General features: G+C 39.0%; 1 protein-coding gene across 3 annotated transcripts in view; it reads right to left on the reverse strand.

Moving 5' to 3' along the window:
* Positions 1–23,256, reverse strand: part of LOC117156970 (agrin) — a 325,884-nt gene that overhangs the window by 98,053 nt on the left and 204,575 nt on the right. For all 3 annotated transcript variants that reach the window (XM_033334550.2, XM_033334549.2, XM_033334545.2), the window contains exon 5: positions 20,627–20,836. In XM_033334550.2, coding sequence (XP_033190441.1) covers positions 20,627–20,836 — 210 coding nt within the window. The remainder of the gene's footprint in view (positions 1–20,626; positions 20,837–23,256) is intronic.

Here is a 23,256-nt window from a genome sequence, read left to right on the forward strand (position 1 = left end):
ACGAGGCGCCAGGACGCTTGCACCGGTGACTCGGCAATGGCGACAGCTGCCAACAGCACGGTCGATTTTACATTTCGGAGACGCATCGTGAAACGATGGATGTGTTTCTACGTTTTTCACAGTATCAAAAAAAAGAGAGAAAGACAAAAGAAATAAAAAAGAAAAGAAAGAAGAAAAAACCAGAGCTAGTAAAAATGATAGCGTCGAAATATTTCCTGTGCGGCGGAAAGTTAGAAGATTGTAAATATTCCTGTCTATCGTAAATACGACGGATTTTCTTTTTTTCTTCTTGAAAATCGAACGAACAACAGTGCATCACGTAGCATCACGTAGATAAGCAAAAATGGATACGAACATGGCAGATTTCTCTGTGTGAAATTTCGCATAAAATCCACGCTTGGTGTCTGTGCTAAGGCAAACGCAATTTCTACCAAATGTATAACGAAACGGTGCCATTTTTTTCAAAGCCATATCGGCTCGACCCAAACTAAAAATTTTCACGTTTTGGGAGAGCGACTCGTTGATGGGACGGCTGTGAAGCATCGCTTTCTCCACCATGGAATTTATATTCTAAAGACTGTTCGAGGTGAAACGACGTCGAGGCGTCGGCGTCTGACTTCAGCTTGACCCAGCTTCCGTCCCTCTGCAGAGCCACTTACAAGACTGGCACGTCTGACTGCAGGGGAAGTCCTCTCCACTGCTTACCAACTTGTTCCAGGAATGTGCGTCGATTTCTTCGCCCGTTCTAATTTTAGAACTCTACACTCACGGCGAAAGCCCATTTCCTGGCCGTATTCCGCCAACCACCCCGGTCCGAGCATCTGTACTCGACCGTCTAAAGGGGTAACTATCCTCTGGCCATGCTGCCATTTTGAAACGGTCAGGTAGAACATAAGAGAAACCGGACAGTTAGGTGGCAAATACATGAATGCGGGATGAGTTGGGTTTCGTGGTGTCGCGTACGAACTCCTCTACGACGTCGTTGAATCTTTATGAAAATGGAACTTGTGTTTGCCAATATTACTGGCCTCTATGAGCGAACGCGAGTCCATGAGTGTGCGCGTCCAGAGGAAAGTGGGTCGGGTTTATTCTATAAAAGTCGATAGTCGGCCGTGTGCTAGACGGTCAATTTGAAATTGATATTTTCGCGTACGCTACCGCTGTTCGTTCCTTCGTTATGTTCCTCTCTTTCTATTTATCTACTTTTGTTATAGATCTTTTTTCCGCTGTTACTCATCTTCTTTTTGTATCTGAAAATAAAGTAGCGAAGCTATATGCTGGCCAGCGGCGAACAGAATACCCGAATACGGAATGAAAATTTCATTTGGCGCAACGATAATAGAAAGAATGTTTGAAGTTACTCGTATATGGACAAATAGACTGATGTAGTTACGCGAACGAACAGTAGGTAAAAATTTAAATTTTTTACACAACCTATATCGAAACGTACTGATGTATTTTGTTCGATATTGATTCTTGTGTTTTCGATGCGTACTGTAAACAAGTTTTACTTGCTTCTTGAAAATATTTTCATGTATTATTTATTGTTCACGACGTCGAGTATAACGATATCCAAATAAGAACGCATATAAAGATTTTTCTTCAACAGAGGAACTAAATTGATAACGAGAACACACGCGTATTTTTTTAAAATTTGCAAGAAGAACATTAGCCCGGTGTTTCGATTACGCAATTAACCTACGAAACGAACTTTCTTGTGACGTCTTTGTAAAATAAATTCTCCTTCATCGCCGTAGTACAAGAGACAAGGCTATCCGAAATTTAATGGACGAGTCAAGTACAAAGTGACGTTGCTCGAAAAAAAGTTTGATTCGAAAAAACATCAGGTCCCCCCGGCTTCTTCGTTAAGGTTTAAAAACTTTTCTAACCCCGGCGGCCCACCCCTCGGTGTAATTAGTTCTCCCTTCGGCTTAAAGCGGCGCTGTCGAATCGTTCGCTACCTCCAGCCAGCTATGATCCAAAATAAAAAAAAAGAATTTAGGTCACTAAAGATAAGACGCCCTACCCATTTTTACCCTCCCATCCACCTTCTTTTTCACCCTCTTCTCTACCTGCCTTGTGGCTGCGTCGAAGTTCTTTTTGAGGGGATCTCGCGGAACGTTTGCGTACGACTGCCTCCACTTTGTCAGAAGTTGTGTCGATAGGGTCGGAAGTTTCACGAGAAATTTCAACATAGAAGCAAGGAGAAGGGAGAAAGGCACATAAATTGGACCGGACCCAACGATGAAAGCCAGTCGGACGAGAAAGGGAATCCTCAATGTTCGCTCCGATTTTAAATAATTCATCTTTCCTTAACAAATGGATTGGAAAGTAGTACGATACCTACGTATGCAGTCAAACATATCGAATTCTAGCGAATTATTAATTCAACGAGAGAAAAGAGAACAACTTCGTGCACTGTTTTTTTGTTTCTAATACTTGGAAAGATTCGAAACTTGACAAAGAATTATGAATTAGTTCGTACATGCCAATTTGCGTAACATCGTTATTTACGTTTTAGTAACTATAAATTTACAATTTCTCCGTGACAAATAACAGTTCTGAAATGGCAGTTCTTTTGTGCAATTTACCTCGGCGCATACGACAAGAATAGTCTGGCAAGTAGAATAAGACCTATATTGTGAAACAAATGAATGGCTGCTGCACGTCCAGATAAGTAGAATCAACCACAGGTCAGCCAGACAAATGGACAAAGTTCGTATGTCATCGTAGAAGTAGTACTACTATTGGTGCAATATGCGGTCAGACCAGTAGTATACACGTACGTATGTATAGCGTGACACGTGCTTTGACACGTAGAAGTACATTCTACACAGTGACAGAAGTAGTATAAGCACGGTATTGTGTCGGACACGTAGAACAGAAATTTGTTCAATATTGATAAAACATCTTCTTTCGAAATAATTGTTAGCCAACTAACATCGATAGAAATATCCCATTTGTATCGGGAATAGATGTTTATTTAATTTCTTTCTCGGCTTCTGGTAAATATTGAAACACGGGACTTTTTAACGTCACGTTGTCCTTTTGCGTTCGTTCGTTCGTTCGTTTATGAGCGTCGAAACGACGGCGTATGGCGTTTCGCGCAATTTTCCGTAGAAATCCCGAGAAGTGTCCACCGAGGACGATCGATTTCAATCTCGGGTCGTTGTGTTTTCACCCTCGAAATCCGAAACGCGCGCGAAATTTCAATAAAACGACCGAGATCGTAGAAAGCGCTCGGGGACAAAGGAAATTTGCGCGAGTCCCCCGTATCGAGTTTGTGTAAACGCAGGAAAAAAGTAAAACGCGGCAGGCTTTACAGGGTCACGGGGAAATACGTGGATATATAGAGGCTCGGAGATATAAAGGAAAAGAAGGAGACATGGAGGAGAGCCATTCGCTATAGAGGTTGCAATTTCACGCGACCCGGAAATTGTGCTGGTCTGTACAAGTTTGTTTGGAATGCACGGAACCGTCCTGTTTTCGCGAATAGAGTTGCATGCCCATCGTGATTCGTCAACCACGTCAATTACTCAGTCGTGTTTTCAATTCGTCTCTTATTCCATATTCTTCACGTGCTCGTAAAACACGCTCAAATCTTGTCCATCATAACGAGAAAATCAGACGATAGCAAAGTTTGATTACGACTGTATAGCGAGATATCAGTAACTAGCGCCACGAGTTTTCTAGCTTTGTCAATTAAAACGATGCGACACAGTGATGATCGAACGAGAACAGTTTGAATTTTAATTTACTTTATATATTTCTAAAAGATAGTGCTATTTGCAGGAGCACGAGTTTGATAATAGAAAGTTTCGAACATTTTCCCAATCAAATCTCAAAAAAAGAAAAAAGAAGAAAAACAAATGAAAATCGATACAATTATGCTTGAGGATCGGAATGGGTTTCCTTCATATTTTCAACAAATACAATAAAAATATGAAAATAGACTAGAACAATATAATTCCATAAAAGGATATTTTTCTACGGATAGATTCAACGAGATTTTCTTTTCTTTTCTCCATTTCATCGTTTTTCTCCCGACAGTTTCCGTATCTCCCTATCCGTTTTCCTATGGTGGTGGAGAACAGCCGCGACGAATGCAAGCAGGACACTAAGTATGCATAGCCCGGTTTCTGGGCTGGAATACGCGTTCGGACTTCACCTCCGGTTCGTAACTAGTTGGCACCGAGCCATGCATAGAGGCGCACGCTAATAGGTGTAGCAGCTTCGGCGGTCGCTAATATTCAGCAAGCTGACAAATGCTTTAATACCTGCCATCGGCAATACTTGCGAACCTTCACCTCGTTACTACACCTTACCTTCTTCGACCGAGACTGTGCTCGAGTTCTTTCGCCGCTGTTACTTCCTGCCATCCTCTTCCACTCTCCCGCCTGACTTCCAGCTTATCGACAGGTCAACGGAGCTTGCTTTTCAACCGGCCCAGAAGGAAACGATAAGTTTCCCTGGCTGGGCGTAACTTCATAATTGGGATTGTGAATCTCTCAAGGATGTTGGAACGATGGCCAGGATACTTTACAATATCTACGCGTGTATATGTATGACTGTAATTAAATTAAGCAGGGAGAAAGAATTATCGACGAAGAAATGTCTACGACACAGTTTTGCGACAGCGTGAGTCGCGAGATCAAAATAGACCGGGTCGATTTTGGAAGCTAGATTGAATACATTGAAACGAGATAGATAAGAAGTCGACCAGAAAAGTTAATCTGCTGTACTGGCACGAATTTCTCGTGTTTTCTGTTTGCTTTCATCCTGTGTAAATATTAACCTAGAACTACTAACCTTCAGCGTGTGTTCCTAAATGTAATTATACGTAGATAATTATAATTAAAGTATTATGATAAATATATATAAGTAACTATAAATAAATTTTCTTAGGAAAACTTAATATTAATAATGTCAAAAGCACGTGCAAGCTTTTAGTAATTGCAAAAATGAAATATTTGGAACCCGTTATTTTGACGAATCTGATAGCTCTAGCGCTGAAGTTTTCGTCGGGTATATGATGAATACCGTGACGAATGATTTTCGAGATGCTTTTTTGTTTCCATCAGTTTAAAGAGGATTCGGAAGAAAGATTTTTAACAATCGTGATTAATGTACAATGCAAGTAGATATACCGTTAATTTGTTAGAGTACTCTGGTTGCGTATCGTGGATATATATGACGGACGCTGTGATTGTTTTAATTATTCTGTTCGGAAATCAAACTACAAGAGTTTCAAAACTGTAAAACTGTAAATGGAGTGCACGGAAAGGTAACTTTTATTTCACAATCCCTAGCAAGCTTTTATTTGATTATTGTATACGATATTCGATCACAGCATACACTCGTGTATGATAAGTTATAAAAACCAATGAATAAAAATAGACGAAATCGGTATCTTGTGTATCTTGCATTCAGTTATTTGTACTTCTACAACGAAGCACTTACATATAAAGGTAATAACACGAATAAAAAGTAGTACCCTGAACCCCTGTTACTTAGAGACAAATTTCTAATACATTGCCTTTCTTCATACACGTTATTCGACTTGGATTCTAAACATAAACTTCGAAACATTGGCGTTAAATTTACCAGGGAATGAAGGAGCCCGTATCCATGGCTTCCTCTGTTACAGATTGTTACTTCGAATCCTGTGAAAAATGCCGGGCGCTATTTTTCAGGATTAGCTCGCCTGGCAACGGATAGTAGGTGAAAGCAAAGGAGAAGGAACAGAGGAAGGAACGCGGGCCGAACAAAAGATGAAATACGAGATAGATAAATAAAAAGACAGACACGGTATGTTATTACTAAAACGCAAATCTATCTTGGCATTTATAATTTTATCGCACTTGTGTATAATTAAATAGAACTTTTTAGATGTTAAACAATCTCGATAGAAATTACACTGGCCGTTTTTTCTAACTTACATTTTTAATCTCGTAATCTTCCCTTAACTCGTATTAGCTTGATGTATAAGAAATATTCTTTCCTCAAATAAGAATTTAAACGCGCGTAATTTCTTCGAAATATCGTATCTGACGTAAAAAAACCTTTCGACGCCGTTAGTTTAGACTTATCTTATATCTTGCCTGTATTATTGCGACCACTAAGAAACTAGAGAGAAATTCTTAACAATAAGATAAATTCTTAAGATAAGATATAAAAATGACTCTATAAAATGAAATAATGGTATAATTAGAAGCGAATGGAACGACCGCGGGGATATCTGTATGCTCGATCGGATATGAGGCAATGAAAAAAGCAGTACAGAATAGAGTAAAGGGGGACGACGTCAGGGCAACGGGAAAAGAGGGTGGAAGATTTACAGAAAGGTACGTTACGATGAAAATAGAGAAGTCTTTATGGCGAGACATAACTCATGCCTCTTATTGAAACTTCCGCTTGGGAATGGATTAAGACGGCTCCTACGAAATTTGTCGAAATTTCCGACTCGTGTAATTTATTCTCAGCCCAATTCCACCTCTGGAAAACCTACGTCCATTTCACCACTTTCCCCCTCTATCTTTCTGATTGCTCTAAAATGTAATAAAACCATTGTGATACGTCACGTAGTTTTCCTATCGTGGATTTGCAAGGTATAGTACTTTTCATTCAATAATCCTTCCATATTACACATTTCGTCTTCATTACTATTAGATATCTTATATGCATATCGCGGCAACATTGTCCTAACAGCTTCCATTCTACGTTTGACTTACGTAAGTTCTTCTAACTACGAGGGGAAGCGGGAACGTTGCTCGGCCCGCGAATATTCTCACGGTCGGGTCATAAAGCGCGTATAGTTTGTTTCGTAATCCATGCGCGACAGTGAAACTCCCAGTCTATGAGCGGCTGTATCGCCTGCATGCAATCATAGCGGATGTTGTTATTTACTTTACATCCAGTTTGTGCAATCTCTATCGCGTAAACACGCGTAGGTATACAGGGATACAAGTGGGAGAGGAAAAGCTGAGGGAAGGGGTGAGGATGGGGACGTATGCTTCATGCATATTCCGCGACTCCATCGTTATCGTTAAATAGAACGCGGAAATCAGTCGCGAAGCTATCGAATAAACGTTTCCCATTTATCTTAATTAATCGCGAATCGCATAGAGATGCGTTTGTTTTTCGTTTTTGATCAAAGAAATGTAACGCGTGCGTATTTAAAACGTGAAAACTACTTTTCAAGAATTATAACATCTGCACGGGTAATATTCGATAAAAGGGAATTCGTTTGGAGATGATACATTGGAAAATTCAATATGCTCCGATGCCAAATTCTTCCGAAGTCGGCCATACGTTTCTTGATTATGTATGTACGTCACACACGTACCGCTATTCGTCTGTCTACCATCTAATATCGTCGAGGATTTGCAGCCGTATCGTGTCACGTTTTTCATGCGCGCATATCTGCCCTCTCACCTACAATTCGAACGATATTATAATATTTGCACACGCTGCTGGTAGGGGAAACATTTGTGATATTCTTTTACATTGACACAGTTTGAAAAACTTAAATCTTATTTCAAAAGTTCAAGGGATTAGCAGTATAGGAACAAAATGACAATTATATCTATATAGGACTTGACAAACAAGCGAATTGTAATAATATTCCTGGACACTAAATGAATTTGCATCAATATTGTTACGTCGGGCGACACTCTACCTAGACCAGGCCACACACCGCGGGCAAGATAGGAACCACATGTCCGCTCATCCTTACTGCGTACCCTCAATAGTCTCAAGGACCCATCATAAATCTCAGGAATTTGCTAACTAAGGTCCTTCAGACCGAACAAACATCTCTTTACTGAATCGTTTCTAAAGCTTATTGTTACTACGGGAAAGTTAGTTTTCTCACGTATGATGCTTCCCACTAGCAACTCTCTCTCGGGGGCGGTTAGCAGCCTTCCTCACCAACCAACCTAGAACATTAACCAATTGACAGCGAAGTATTTCCCTCACTCTCCTAATGATACCTTGCCCTTGGCAAATCAGCTCTTTCTTGTAGATTAGACCCACCCACGACTAGCTTTCCTCTGACACAGCATCGTCACTGTACCTCACTTATTCTTCCTCGTTAGTATAGTCAACATGTCATCACCGGGTTTCTATCCTTAAATCAATCACTTACTTAACTTGTACACACGCATCAGTGTAATTACCTTCTTTACAAAGTTGTTGGAATAAACATTAATTTATACCTGTTAATTCAGTATAACCTCAATTGAACCACCCCTATTATCGTAACAGAAATCAGAGGATCGACCAGTTCGTGACGTCGATTATCTAATCGTAACGGGAATTTACGACTCCCGTTGACGTGCATTCTCGCGATCGCGTCTCTCCGCGGACGGTCGAAACAAATATACATTTTACACTAGAATCGCAGTACGCTAAACAAATACTTTAAAAATAATCCTGTACGCGATTAGCTAGTCATATTCCACTTGGACCAGCACGCAATGAAATAAGCCCGTATGTGGTAAGACAACCGTGTTAGAAACCACTACAAGTCTAACAAACGCCAAAATTATTTGAAAGAGAAACAAGTACCAAGCCGAGTATCGAACAAAAAGATTATTCTACATAAATAATACAGTTGCTCTTGGAAAAAAATTCCAATAATGAAAGATGAATTTAAATAGAAATGTTTTCGGTGTTGCATCAGAGATTTCCTCATTCACGTCTGCTTTCCATCTCTTTCATCTCGGCAGACGCTTTCTCCGCGCGCATACGTGCTCGCGAGGAACAGAGGGAAGGAAAAAGAAAGGAAACGGAGGTGCATTTCGGTACGGATATGAAATTGTGTGACGCTGCCGCGTGAACGACATGCTTGTCGTGTTTCCGCCACGTGACACTCATACTACGTCCTCGGTGTGCAGAAAGCCTTGAAAACCAAGAACCGTGCACTATCGAATTCCCCTGCGTGCGATTCTGTTTGGTTACATGTCTCCTCGTTCCTGTGTCTGGCCATAAGGTCGCGCATTTCCGTGTTGCTCGCGAGGTGCGCGCCTCTGTTTATAGCAAACGCGTCTACTTTCTCCGCTTTTCGCGTGTAAACGAGTGTAAAAATGAAACCAGCTAGGAATTTTATATTCCGTACACGCACGGAAGCTGGATCGGAGAGCGGGAATTTTTTCTCAGCATTTGAGAGTTTTCACGTGATTCGAGCGATTATCGAAAAAAACCACGCTGTGCTTCGATAAAGCGAAGTTTGGATGGAAATTAATAGATATAAAATTTTTTTAAAAATTAGTTGCGTGGCTAATGGTAGAATATACGATGCAACGAATCGTAAGACTATGGAAAAGTATGGCAATTGGACTGTGGTAGAAGACTATGGCATTTTTTACGCGTGGCTGGAAAGTCAGCGACACTGTATTTACTTTTTCTCGTGCTTCTGTATTACGTTTAATAATTACAATGGCTTATTCTACACCAACGATAATATAGTATAACGTAAAATTTTGCCTAGGTCTAACTAGGTTATTTTTTTGTTTCACGGTAGAGATGAGAACTATTTGCGCATAACGGAAGCGGTACTGTGTGGAGTACAGTATTTCACGGTAATAGTACGCATTGTATCAGTAACAATACCAAACTGTACCTGGCGAATACGCTAATCTACTGATTCAATGTCGTTATCAATCCTGGTAAAGCCCAACCGTAGCTGCGTAGGGTGGAACGGGAATGTGAGAATTAAATTTTGCACGCGCAGCCTATTTCCATTGCACATGAATGGAACTATATAGATAAGGCCGAAGACAGAGGAAGAAAAATGGTGTTGAGTCGGCAAGAAACTGCCTGGGTAAACAATACTGTTGCCTTGATTATCCGCTTGTACTGCCCCTATACATATTATACGGACGAACATTGTTATTTCTGAGTGTGCATACGAAATAACACGAAATTCTAACTTTCAGCTAAAATATTTATTATTACTTTGACTTCTATTACATACTTCGCCCAATTTGAATAAATTAACAAAGGATACGAATATCTCTGAAATAATTTGTGTTCTTCTAGACTGTACAACACAGTAAAGAGGAAACCACTTTAATAAATTTAAAAATATTATTTTATTAATTTCTTAATAAGGAATATAAAGAATGAATACTTCGATATAGTAATGTTCATATTGAAAAAAGAATAATACATTGCAATTGAAATGTATTTAAGTATATAATTCTATAGACGATAACATGTGGCATAAATACAATTCAAATCTAACTTTACAAACTCGTCCAAATTGTTCATCCTTTCACATTAACGTACAACTCGTTAAACTCTTAGTAATTAATCTAAGCGATACGATATTTGCGACGAGGCGTATGACTTGTGAGCTCGCATACCGATTGCCGATTTCTCATGGCTAGCTATTATATTACGCTGCTGTTGATCGTTCGACAGTTGCCATTATCATGTTCAGTACCTGTCGTAACAAATATATCTTATTTCGCGTAACGTTTCTACACTAGAAACCAAGTACTTACCAGCACAGAATCTACGAAAACATAAGTAGCTTGAAACGAGGACTCACTAAATTCCCGAATTCATCATCTAAAGAGCGGGTCGACAATAGAGGAGCTTTAGTACGCGCGATTACAACACAACTGTCACGCATATGGTAAACAAGCAGTGAAACAGCTCATCGAGCGGGGAGAGTATGGTAGCACAAGAACCAACGTGGCGTCGCATCAGGGACAATATTTCACCGTGATATCAGGGAGGAACTTATAACACGCGTAACCATGCATTCTATATGTTGTTGCGCCGGTTCAATGTCATTATAAATCATGGCGTTGTGCGCGCGGGTAAGAATGCCGCTGGCGGAATTAAATTTCGTAGGGAGCAACGCGTTACCATTGTAAAGGAGTGACGGGGACGTGGTTAGAAAGCTACGAGACTGAAAGGCGGCGTGGCGCTGAGCGGCGGTGGAAAACAATGTTCCACGGCGTACATACATACACGCGAATCCCCTGTATAAACGTCTACGACGATAGCTCGAACCTCGCAGTCCCATCAGTTATCGTCAAAACACCCTGAAAATACCGCAGGCTTCGCGGCCGTAATAATTGAAGAGCTCAGCGTGGCAAGCGAGAGAACGGATGGAAGACACCTCGAAATTGAGAGAGGTAAATGGAGAACCGGCCTTGAATTAGGGGCGGAGAGATATTAGTCCCGGCGTATGAGACCTTCCACCGAGGCCGAGGATCGTTAAATTGCAGCCTCTCTAAATCCGCGAGGCTTACGGCTCGCGCCGATACCTCCCGCGAATTAAAAATCTTTCCGCGGCTGATGATTGATGGTAGGATCGAGAAAATATACAGCTTTAAACTTGCATCGCGGTGCAATTTAAATGCGACACTTTTGGTTTACGGATCTATAATTTTAATCTAGATTTATTACTTTTTATTATAAGGTGTTCTCGTTATATCTTAAATTGCAACATAACGGTCTGTAACGGAAAACGACGTATGCGGAGAATTTATTTAAACAATTTCTTCCAGAGAAAACGTATTTTCATATACAGAAGACGAGATGCAATGAGATTTGTCGGATGAGTGCAAAATAATTAGGAACGACGAGCGTGAGGTCTGAAGTGGAATAAACCCGTATACAGTCAGACGAGAGACGTGTTCTCTATGATCAGACAAGTAGTATAACGTTGTACGTGGTCACCATACAAAGAGAACAAGACTGCACACGTCCAGACAAATAAAATAGAGATCGTGCATGGCCAGCCAATGTAATGAAACACCTGAAGAGTAGGAAGCAGTGGACATTTCATTTATCTTGGGCCGCTTGAAAGGCGATAAAGACATATTTACGACTGTGGTGCTTGAAAAACGATAAATAGCGACAAACCAGTATCGACGACTACTACTTCTATTAGTTGCATGATAAAACACGTTCTTTGTAGTATATCTTAGAAAACAGGCTAAGTATCGTCTAGCGTCATTCATCTTCGACTAACAATAAGAACGGAAACAGTTGGAACGTCTGGGTGAAACTTTCGCTCAGCGAGAGAATAAATGATCCTCGGGAGAACGATGGTGATAAACTCGCATTCGTTATGCGCCTTTTCAATTTCTGGGAGCGGAAAATATGCGCTTCAATTGTTCTAAACAAGCTTAGTCGATTAATTTTGAGCACGAGCGTGAAATACGAACGTGCGAGCAATTATAATGGATATGTTTAAACATATGGAAAATTGTCGACACGTAGCGAATATAAAAGGACAATTTGTATCACGATACTTGTAAACCCTAACTGGTAATAGTAAAATGACCTTCGGTGCCAATAATATGTTGTCGTTATTAAAGTTGGGTGCTAACGCGAGTTAAGCACTGGTGCATATTTTCTGATAATTAATATTGATTGTTATTTAATAACACCAGTATCGGCATATCAATTTCTCATAAATGATATACGAGCCAGTCATTAATCGTGTGACCATTCAAGTATAATGCTGTCGAATTCCATATAAATAACGAGCTACATTCTTCTTAATGGCATTTTCCACGTTTCAGAAATAATATTTTTAAATAACATTTTCGACTTTCGTTTACTTTCAACTATGTAAATTCTACTTTTATTTATTCTTGTGTTTGGGGTATAAAGAATATTGAAGTATTGAGGTATAAAGTAACCCGTCTGAATAGGAGAATTCCGGTTTTAAAGATGCTCGAACATGGTGGAATTCGTGAAAAATACGTGACACGAGCGTCCTGTATCATAACGACGCTCCCGAAACGCATTAGGCGTTCAACCTTCATCGGATTCGCCTAAATCACGGTCGGGGGATTCCCGTAGGGACTTAGATCGAATTTATACCCTCCAGTGGATATTTTCACAGGGCTTGCCGAGGCCGCGAATACGCTGCCGCTGTCGTGCACGTCTCTCAAGAGACGTAGAATGGTACAAGCGTCGGTAGCAGTCAACCCTCGGCAAGAACTCGAGAACAGGGAGAAAGGAAGTCACTGAGACGCCATTCCACGAAATGAAGATGTATACGGAGGATAGAGAGTCTTTCATGAGATACATATAGAATATTGTTGCACCATCGAAAGGGACATTAGGATGTCTGATACCTGTAACGAAAATCTCCAAAATCGACGCTAGCAAATGTACTAAGATTGATACACGTTGTAACATATCTATGTTGCGCGGTAAATTCTGTAGCATCGGTGAATTTGGGCAAGTGAGACTGTATGATCTTAGGTAAATAAAAGGTAGAGTAATTGCGATCCTGCGTGCATGCGAAGCAACATTGCAGAATGAATATCGTAGAATAGTTAGTATTCCGGGGTATCGACGAACTAGAATGGCATGTAACCATGGAATCATGAACGTTTCACAACCTTCTGCTAAATAATTTAATTACACACCATTCACGTCGAGGAATATTCAATCAAGATTTTAATTGAAACTTTGTATTGTATAACGTTTTATTGAAGTTCGCATTTGTGGTTCGCCACGGGCCATATTCAGGGGAAACGATCGGTTTCATCTCGTTCGAATTTATTTCGTGACAAATCAATTAACACGTCGAATCTTTTATTGCGCGTAATTCGTAAAGTTCGTGTTCAAGGGCAATTTCTTTGTCTGATTCTGTCAACGTGGCGCTGAAAATAGCTAAGATAAGAAGGACAGGTGATATCGACGATTTATCGCCGCAGTAAGTTAGATAAAAGTTGACCGAGCACGACCGAGCCCCGGCTTGAAGATGTAATGAAGTGTACCGAAGAGATAGTCTCCGATTAACTTAATTACATCCCATTGGCTTTGACGTAGACTTCGATGCTCGACGACGTCTAACATCGGAAAAATCGTCGATCTCGTCCAACTTATTAATGCCGCTCGAATTACTCCGGATAACGATACCGGCGAGCATCGAAGCCACTCGAACACCTTTGCGAATTCGATCGAGATCCAATTTCGATCGGTAATTAACTTAACGGTCGTCCGATTTATATCGCGCGAATCCTCGTATATCCAATTTGTTCGCGATGTAAATCTGGTTCTATTAAACGAGCTATTCAAAATCGGGAGCCCAGTTAAAATATTCTATTAAAAGGAATCCTTTTATGAAGTGTACTTTCCTTCTTCTTGGAACTTTTCATTTAAGGATCTTTAGCGTAACAAATGTAAGGCTCGTTGACTTAATTTGTTACCGTCGCAATGATAAGAGAGAGGTTCGTAGGTGAAAGCGTACGCTTAATTCATTGTGTGTATAAGTGAATGGAGATCGTTCCTTTATACGGTTATTGAACGAAATAAACCGAAAAAGGTAGAGTGGAACGAGTTAGAGAGAAAACGAAATGAATCGTTATGTTTATTATCGAATAGTTTTTATACGCAATATATTAATACAAATGATAATTTATTTGGAAATGCTCGCGGGAACATGCATGATAAAATTTTAATTACGTATTCAATTATTAGTACTCAGTATGTCGTAGTTGATCGATATTATCTAAATTTTATTATAATGGAATATCATTCAACATTATTCAAATTTTATTATCTCTGGATATTATTTCGGTAATAATAATATCTCCAATTAAGATTGTAATTGCTTTGTAATTTCCATAAAGAAATTTTCTTTGTAATAAACTTTCTCTCCAATGGAATAATAAAACTTAGTTGCTTGTTTTAATCGTTCGTGGTAAGTGATCGCTCCGACACGGAAGAAACAGGAACGGTAGCATTTCCGGTGGTGTGACGTGAGTCGGAAACGAAGAGATCGAGGTTGGTATCCGGTTCGGAAGGGATCTCCCTTAAGCCGATAAGATTAATTTAATTTCTCGCCGCTTTCGTCCGAATACATACACAATTACCCAGTAAAAATATGGAAAGATAATCCCCACTAATCGAGAAAGCTATATGAAATTTTCAGCAGTAACAATTTTATAATTTCCACCTTTCCTTCTAATTTCGCTCGATCCATGTAATCGAATTTTCTTATGCAACCCAATTTTCATTCAAGGCAGTCGATCTCCTAATGAGATTTTTATTCGTTTCAAGATAAATGCGCGAAGTTGAGAAATGTGAACGTTTCGTAGATCGCGAAGTGCAAACAATTCATTTACGTTTCACGAAGCAAAAAAGAGTCGGATCTCGAGATGTCAACTAAATCAGCGAACGAATTGAATTGCAGTGGACAGTTTCCCGATTCTTTCCTTCGTATTCCTCTCTGTCGAAATGAGTTGCATGAGTGTATTTCGAAAGCTCTCCATCATTCCACTATTCGCCATTGTTCGCCCCTTCTCGAAAATTTATGTCACGTTTAACGTTCGAAAGAGACGATAAAGATAACGCAACAAAACCAGAAGCAAAAAGAGAAGAACAGTACGAAACGCAGCGATCTGGACACGAAGTTTGCGAGTAAATGGAAACTGGCAATTTATCCAACGATTCCATGTGATAATTCGACGATTTCCACCATCGATATACGAATCTCACCGCGAATCATACCATCGTGAAAATACGTTGAACAATCGAAAAATTTGTGGCACACGGTCTGAAGAAGGCAGATAAAGTCTCGCAAACTCGGTGAAACAACGACCGGAGAGAATGCGCACGGAAGCTCCAGCTTAAGACCGTGCTTATCATTCGTACCCCTCTTTTTCATTCTCTTATCTATCCGACTGTTTCGTTTATCCGTTTTATTCCAGCGAACTCGTCTGGAATTCCGTGTGAAATCGTCACCGATCGTCCAAAGATAACGCAAACGTTACTAAGTGGTGTTTTAACGTCTTCTAAGTGTACAATAATCGAACAAGAGACAGATAAGCGTAAGAGCAGTTGGGAAAAATGCGACAGATATCTCAACTTCGTAATTCGTAAGACATATATTCGAATAAATAATTAATCGTGTCGGTTTTCAAACTTTAAAAACGAATTAATATGCGAATATCTATCGGGACGAAATCCTGTACAACGAGTCGTAGTAGCCTTACATAAGCAGCTATGGAGATTGAAATAAAAAGAGTATGTAGGAGAAGGAGTAGAAATTGAAAGTACGCGGTGAAAAATAAAAATGAGAAACTACGGTGTTGAACGCGACCGAGCTTGCGAATATGTATGTACGTGGAGTAGATGTTTTAAGTAATACGAGGAGTGCGTGAACGATGGAAGAGCTGCTGAAAAGTGGGCAGAAGGAGAACATCAGAAGGAAGACTCGACCGAAGAAACCACCAGGGACACTCGGCTATTTTACACGATGCTGTTACGCGCGTACAGCATTGTTTGCTCGCATAATAATTTACGTGCACATGGGAAACCTGTTAGAAAGACGTTGGTTCACGCGAACAAGTACTTCGTCTACGTTTCGGGGAAAATACATTTGTAATTATATGATAGAATGTTATGCTAAGTTTTATCCATTTGCATCATCGTCTATAATATTTCTAATTAAACGTTGCATCAGGTAGTTTTGTTGATGACGTTTTCAGCTCGTACAGGTAAGATGTAAAAATGATCGGTCCAAGTATCCACGATGAATCTCGCGGTTACGAGACGATAAAAATTTAAAAAGCTCCTGACTTGGACGATACAGGCCCATGTTAAACCCGCTGCATGGTCCTCGTTGCTGCGACAATTTTGTTTAATAACATGGAAGCTCTACCGTCTTATAAGTCGCTCGCAGCATGAGCTTGCAATGAACCGGAACTACAGCTGATAAGATAAGAATGAAAAAAGCTAAGAGTATCTGGGTAAGAGGAAAGAATAAGGAAAACGGCTAACACGATAATGCCCAAGTTTGAATTCGATTCCAGAGAAAGAATTACGAAGGGAGAGCTACTTTTTTTTTCTTGGTTCAATAACCTTCGTTTTTTCGTTCAAACTCTTTCTGCTATTATTTTCTATCTCTTTATCGATGGCTCGGTTTGAGAAAGTATCAACATTTGCAACTTAAATTTTGTATTTTGAAACAATGATATATGTATGCAAGTGAATATAAGATAGATAGATATTAGAGTTACTACATAGTTATTTCGAAGTTCGTAACAGAAAATATTCTTTGTATCTGCTGCCTGGTTATTCAAAATTATACCCTTAAATTTTCAGAAATTTTAAAGAATTAAAAGTACAAGAAAAGTGAAATTCGTTTGACCATTTGCGTTTTGCGTTGTTAAAAATTAACAGTACCTTGTATGTTTCATATTTATTTCAGTCATATCGCAATTCTCATACATACACTGAAACTTTTAATAGCAAATTTTTAATATCAGTTTGTTTTATAGAATCGTTGTTTGCGTGCTTCCCTGGCACTCGATTTTAAAACAAATTTTAACGAAACGTATCGATCGTCGACAAAATTTAAAAGTTTTGAGAAAATAAATCTCGTTACGATAAAACGAAGAATTTGATAAAACGACGAGGTTCTTCGTAACGCAGTCTAGTAAAGTGCTTTCATAAACTTGGATTTTCGCAAGACCTCAAGGAGTCCTGACCTTGCGTGTCATTCCCAGACTTTCCAGGATCCCTGGCTTGTTTGAAGGTAATTGAAAGTGCAGGAAGAAAGATGAAGAACGAGCGGGCCATAAGTTTGTCGAAAGACTTCGATAGACTTTCAACGAGTGACGAGCGCCACCGTGAAAATTATTCGTTCGAGATTGTTGCGCATAATATTAAATTTATATTAATTATTGTAATAGAAAAATTCAACTATCTAAGGAGGAACGAGAAGTAAAATTATGAAGGTGTAATCAATTTTATTTTATTCCGGAATTCTTCTATTTCCAATCAATATAGTTCCTCTCTGTTTATCAGAAATTATCTTGTTACAATCTACAGGCTATTTAGTAACCATACGCAATTACAAAGTACTAGACGATAACGAAACGTACTATTCCAACTCTAACAATGAGTATTCGTAACACATAAGGAATGAGTTGTGTAACGAAGAACTTATACAGCTTAACTCGATTGAACTTTTAGCTGACTCGCGAAACTAGATAAAGCTTTTGCTAATAAATTTATCTATATTCTCCACAGGAAGTAGAAATTGTCAAATTATTTCTTATTAAGATGAAATTACTGGGACGTCAAGCGTTAAATCCGTTTAATGAACAAATTAGTTAATCACTAAGTTCCAAAAAGAGCAACTTAAATTGTAACATCGAACCATTCTAGCAATAAAAGGGAAGTTCGGTCGATGAACCGAGGTTGCATTTAAAATATTAGAAATTTCTTGATCCTTGAAGTTCTATCCTATTCTATCGAAATTACCTTTCGTAAAATAGATACATATATGAATCTATACGAACTATTCAGAACCAAAACCTATCAGTTTCAACGAAATCGATGCGATACGGTTTTTAAACAATGAACGCAGATAGTACCAGTAAGTTGGAAATAACCAAATCATTCGATTTCCTTCCACGAAGCTGTTTCACGTCAATTCGAACGACTACAGAAGCTTGGAAGAAATCCAAGTAATTTTCATGAACACCGCTCATCAGCTGTTCTTCTCTCAGTTCACGTAATACATTCCATTCGTAAGAATCCCTAAGATTTTCACGGTGCTCCTATTCCCAACCTTGGTGAAAGCACGAGAGAAAGAAGAAGGCCGGAGGCAAAGTGAGGAAAAGAAAGAGGGTGGTACGTGTCGATACAAGCGCGTGTAGGCTCGTTTGAATAAAAGATCGTTTTGAGAATCAGCGCGCGACGACCTCCGGGGCGAGCTTTCTACCGTAGCAAAAATCGGGTATCGGCTGATGGTTAATTCATGGTGGCAAGATCCCGCCGGACGGGCCGAGGTAAAAAGAGATCCGATAGTGATAAAATACGTTTCGAGGCGTGTGCGCGCTCTGTTTTTCTCGCACTCCGCTCTACATCTCTCCGGTCGCCTTCAAATTTTCCCGATCATCTCTCCTGCCGTACACGCGTTTTATATTTACCGTTTGTACATCGTGAAAATTGATCCTGCTGCCTCGATTCACGGCGCGCCGTCGCCAACGGGTACCCCAACGGCGGGACTTGTTCAGAATTTTAAAGTCTAAACAAATGGCTATTGGAGTATTTAATCCGCCTGGCGTTTACCAAAGTTTAAGCTCTTCAAACGAGCTGGAACAATTAAATGTAAATAACATCGTTTCGCAAATGGTATTGTAATCGATTTTATGTTACTTAAACGTCGAAGCGGCTTAAATTTGTCGCTGTTAGCATTCCGTTAATCAAATTTCTGGAACATCTCTGCGAATTGTCAATTTAAATTGTTCAATAATTAAACAGAACCTGAAGTTTCATTTTGTAAGTGACTCGTCTAAAATTATCTTTCCTGAAGCGTGATTACATCATTCTATGATTAGTTTCATCTGATCAGAGAAAGCAAGAACCAACGCAAAGCATGTGGAAAGAGTTCGCTTCTTCCGTTTCGTTTGTTAAGAAAATTCGCGACACGTGTCGATGGATTCTTGGAAAACCATTTTATACCTCAATTTCCAGAACTCTAAGAATACTGCACGCTCGTTCTAAACATTCCACTGTACTGTCGCTAACGATACTGATCGTACGATCAGAAGTAAAAAGTAAAATTCCACGCCGATCACCTTAAGCGATGGAAAAATATTGCGATATAAAACGAAACGGAGAAAGCATTAAAATATTATTTGACTATCGCAAAACGAACTTATCTATCATTTCATAACGAGAATAACAGATATATGGAACGCGTTCCTTCGGAATTACTATCGCGACAAATGGGCATATGTCAATCCTGATTTTAGGCAGATAGATATAACTCCTCGGTTAGATTCTTCGAACATTTTAGTGGTGACACATGTCGAAGCAGCCAGGATGTAACCATATCGAGAAGCTGCGTCCCTATTTTTACCGTTGACGATATTCAAACGCGACTAATATGACGTGACGCTCGAGAGAGCACCACGATATCGAGACATTATCATTATTGCAGGATATCGCGGAATAAGTTTCCGCTTTATATCGACAGATCTCCGCGGAAATCTCGCGGTGGAAATTTCGCACGGAAGTGCCGTGAACGCCATTAGGGAATCGAATGCAGCCACGCGAGCGCATCAGGAAATATTTGCAAAGTCGTGAATCCCTGTTGTAGCCTCCATTTTGCAACCGAGAGAAACAGGTCGAAAGAGAGGAGAGACGAAAGGGCTAGTTTTACCATATTTCTATCGCCTCCGGAAGAATCGCGCGCATTTCCCTCGACAATCTTCGATGTCTCTTTCAGAACGAACAAGTTTACTCGCAGCGAGAATGTCGCAGAGAAAAATCGCTTTTAATTAGCATTATCTTATGAACTTGGTCGGTTCTCAATTAGAAATTGTTTTCAGATACGGAGCAAAAGAAACAGGAAAAATTGATTAATTCGTTTTAATCTAGAAAATCTATCCAATAATAGCAATTAGATGATATTTATAAATATATATAGCACAGTCTTTGATCGTATCTCTAAAGGTATCGTTACTGGTACTTTGATCTTAAGTTCAGACGTTATTATATATAAACTGTCGTATGACGCCTTATTTCTTTACTTTCGATCGAACTTTTCCCAATATTCTATCCGTTTATTTGGAAACTTCAAAGATCATCGAAACAAAAGGCTATATATGGGAATGGTACTCACCACAGGCGCCCTGATTCTTCACCCGTGTAGTTTTTCTCTCGAGGCAGCTGGTCTTCCGTAGATGGCAATAGTTGGTGTAGGTCATGTTGTCGGAGCCGCAGACAGGTTCAGAAGTCGAAGGACAATCTGTTGGACACTGGCACAAAGGTTTCCCGTTCTCCGACACAACGCACGTCGCACCCCAAGAACAATACGTCTTTTCACAAGGTTCTGAAACGAGAATGCGATTGATTCATATCGTCGTATTTCGTTTAATGCATAGCGAGACGAAGAAAGAAGTAAGAATCATATAGAGTAGAGTCGTGCAGTACAGAGCAGCATATACAATACCGACTAAAATTAGTTCTTTCACCAAATAGTAGCATTTTTGTTTGAATAAATAAAAGAATATAACAATTCTGTGTAACATATTTCGGAGTCATATTGTTTATTAGATTGCCTTCCCTGTTCTGACACGCTAAAAGTATATTTTAATATTCCGAGTATTGAGAGTTACTTCTTAGAGCTGATATTCCGTTTCTTAAGTAGATAAATCATTTTGTTCTATTATATATGCTATAGATATATATAGATCTATTAAGTAGTATAACGACCAGCCCCAGTTTTGCAATTTTCTTTGCATTAAATTCATTAAATTAATTAAGTTTCATTTGAGCTACAAATTTACTTTCTAAATTTTAATTTCTACCGACTTTAGCCCTAGATAATAACGAAATGTCTTAGAACGATCGCTACTGAACGACTCTCCGTTAATGTTATTTTATATTTTTTGATGAATTAAAAAAAGTGTTAATCTAAAGAATTGACGATTGACGTTAAATTTTTCACAGTATAATATTTTTTGAACTTTAATACAAATCATGATACAATGAACGTTACTCGAGATCCAGTGAAATAAATAGATACCGATGGAGAATCAAATTTCGTTGGGTTTAAATTTCTGGAACGTGTAATCGTTCTGGACGCGTTATTCATGATAATGCACTGAAACGCAATAACATTGCAGTGGAGAAATTTGAGTAGTGAAATTTAAATTTCGATCCGTTATTTTGCGTTATGGGCCGAAGCCTCGCGTAACGCTGCGAACAAAGGAAATACAAAAGTAGATTACCGTTTACGAAAATCTCTGAAATATTCGTGGAAATTGTTCGAACGAACGTTATCGACGTAGAAATTCAACGAAAGTTCTACTCGATAGATATTTAATCAAATAATAAAGTTCTGTTCTACTTTTGCTTTACGTATTCACGTGATTACCCGCAACACGGGATTTCCATCACAATGTGTTCCACTCTCGTCATCCATGGCGTTCAATCACTCTGTCATATCGATAGCTAATGTAGAGAGAAATATCACTTCGAGTTTTATCAATGTCATTTTACCTTTACCAACCATTTCGTTGCATTTATGACGTTAAAATGCAACCAACGTGAATATTTAAATTGTCACATATTCGTAATAATCGACATTTGATATAATAAATTAGCATCAAAGTTGGCGGAAAATTGGAAACGTAACAAAATCCAAGAAAAACGTTAATACTGTAGAGCTTGACTTCAAATTAAATAAACGACAGTAAAGAACTCCAAATGAGTAGCGAAATATAATCGCTAGTGTGTTATTCAAATTTTAACGAGTCGAATCTGTTTAAAATCCGATGGATTTACAATAAGACTCTCTTAACAATTAAATCTGCGTTTCTTCAACCGTGAATGCTTCTCTTTAAGAATCCTTACATTCAATATCTGCAGCTAGGAAACCGTTACAGGGAACAAGCTCAATTACAATCCCTTTGTTTTCATTTCTTCAGAGAATTTGTCTGGATGTAAAGCCGATTCACGACGACGAGTATTAATTCGATCGACGAGAATTCAATACTAAACATAGATCCTGGCAATAAGAGAATCATCCTCTCTGACCCGTTATTCAACGTTTGCGTTTTGAACGTGAACAGCTTTTCAAGTAATCGCTGCGTCGTTTCAGTAGCAGTTTCAGTATCAGTATCAAAGTAGCTCTGCAGTATTTTTCCTCCACAAGTCCCCGATATCTGAGCGATTAACTGAAGATCCAGGCTCAGCAACCTTTGACTCGCAATGAACCGAAACTGGGAACCTAACACTGTACGCGAGCCGCCATAGTAAATGCTTAAAATACTGATCGAAAAATTTAATTGATGGGATGGATTTGTTCTTACTTAATTGATTTATAATAGAAGAATTTTTAAAAATTTGATTTCGTTTTTATTAATAACATATACACACTAATATATACATAACAGATATATGTACATATATTGTTTTAATTAAACGAAATTGAATAAATGTTGAAATTTAATTAATGAGATACTAGACTTTGTTTCCCATTAACGAGCTCGTCAATATCGAGTATGATATTCGATACTGCTACTTTGACACAATTTTTTAATCGTTCGTCGTCGAGTCGATTACGATAATCAGTTTTTAAAACTTCTATTTTCGAGAATAATTGCTTACATACATACGTACTGCCAAATAAGTCTGAAGTATCACACCTAGTTTGGCAAGCAACAGATTTCTCAATGAGAACAAAGACCTTATTAATTCTATTTCAAGTTATCTGATTTCATTTAATTAAAACGATATATGTATATG

Source organism: Bombus vancouverensis, chromosome 10 (assembly GCF_051014615.1).
Source record: "Bombus vancouverensis nearcticus chromosome 10, iyBomVanc1_principal, whole genome shotgun sequence".
Taxonomy (NCBI): domain Eukaryota; kingdom Metazoa; phylum Arthropoda; class Insecta; order Hymenoptera; family Apidae; genus Bombus; species Bombus vancouverensis.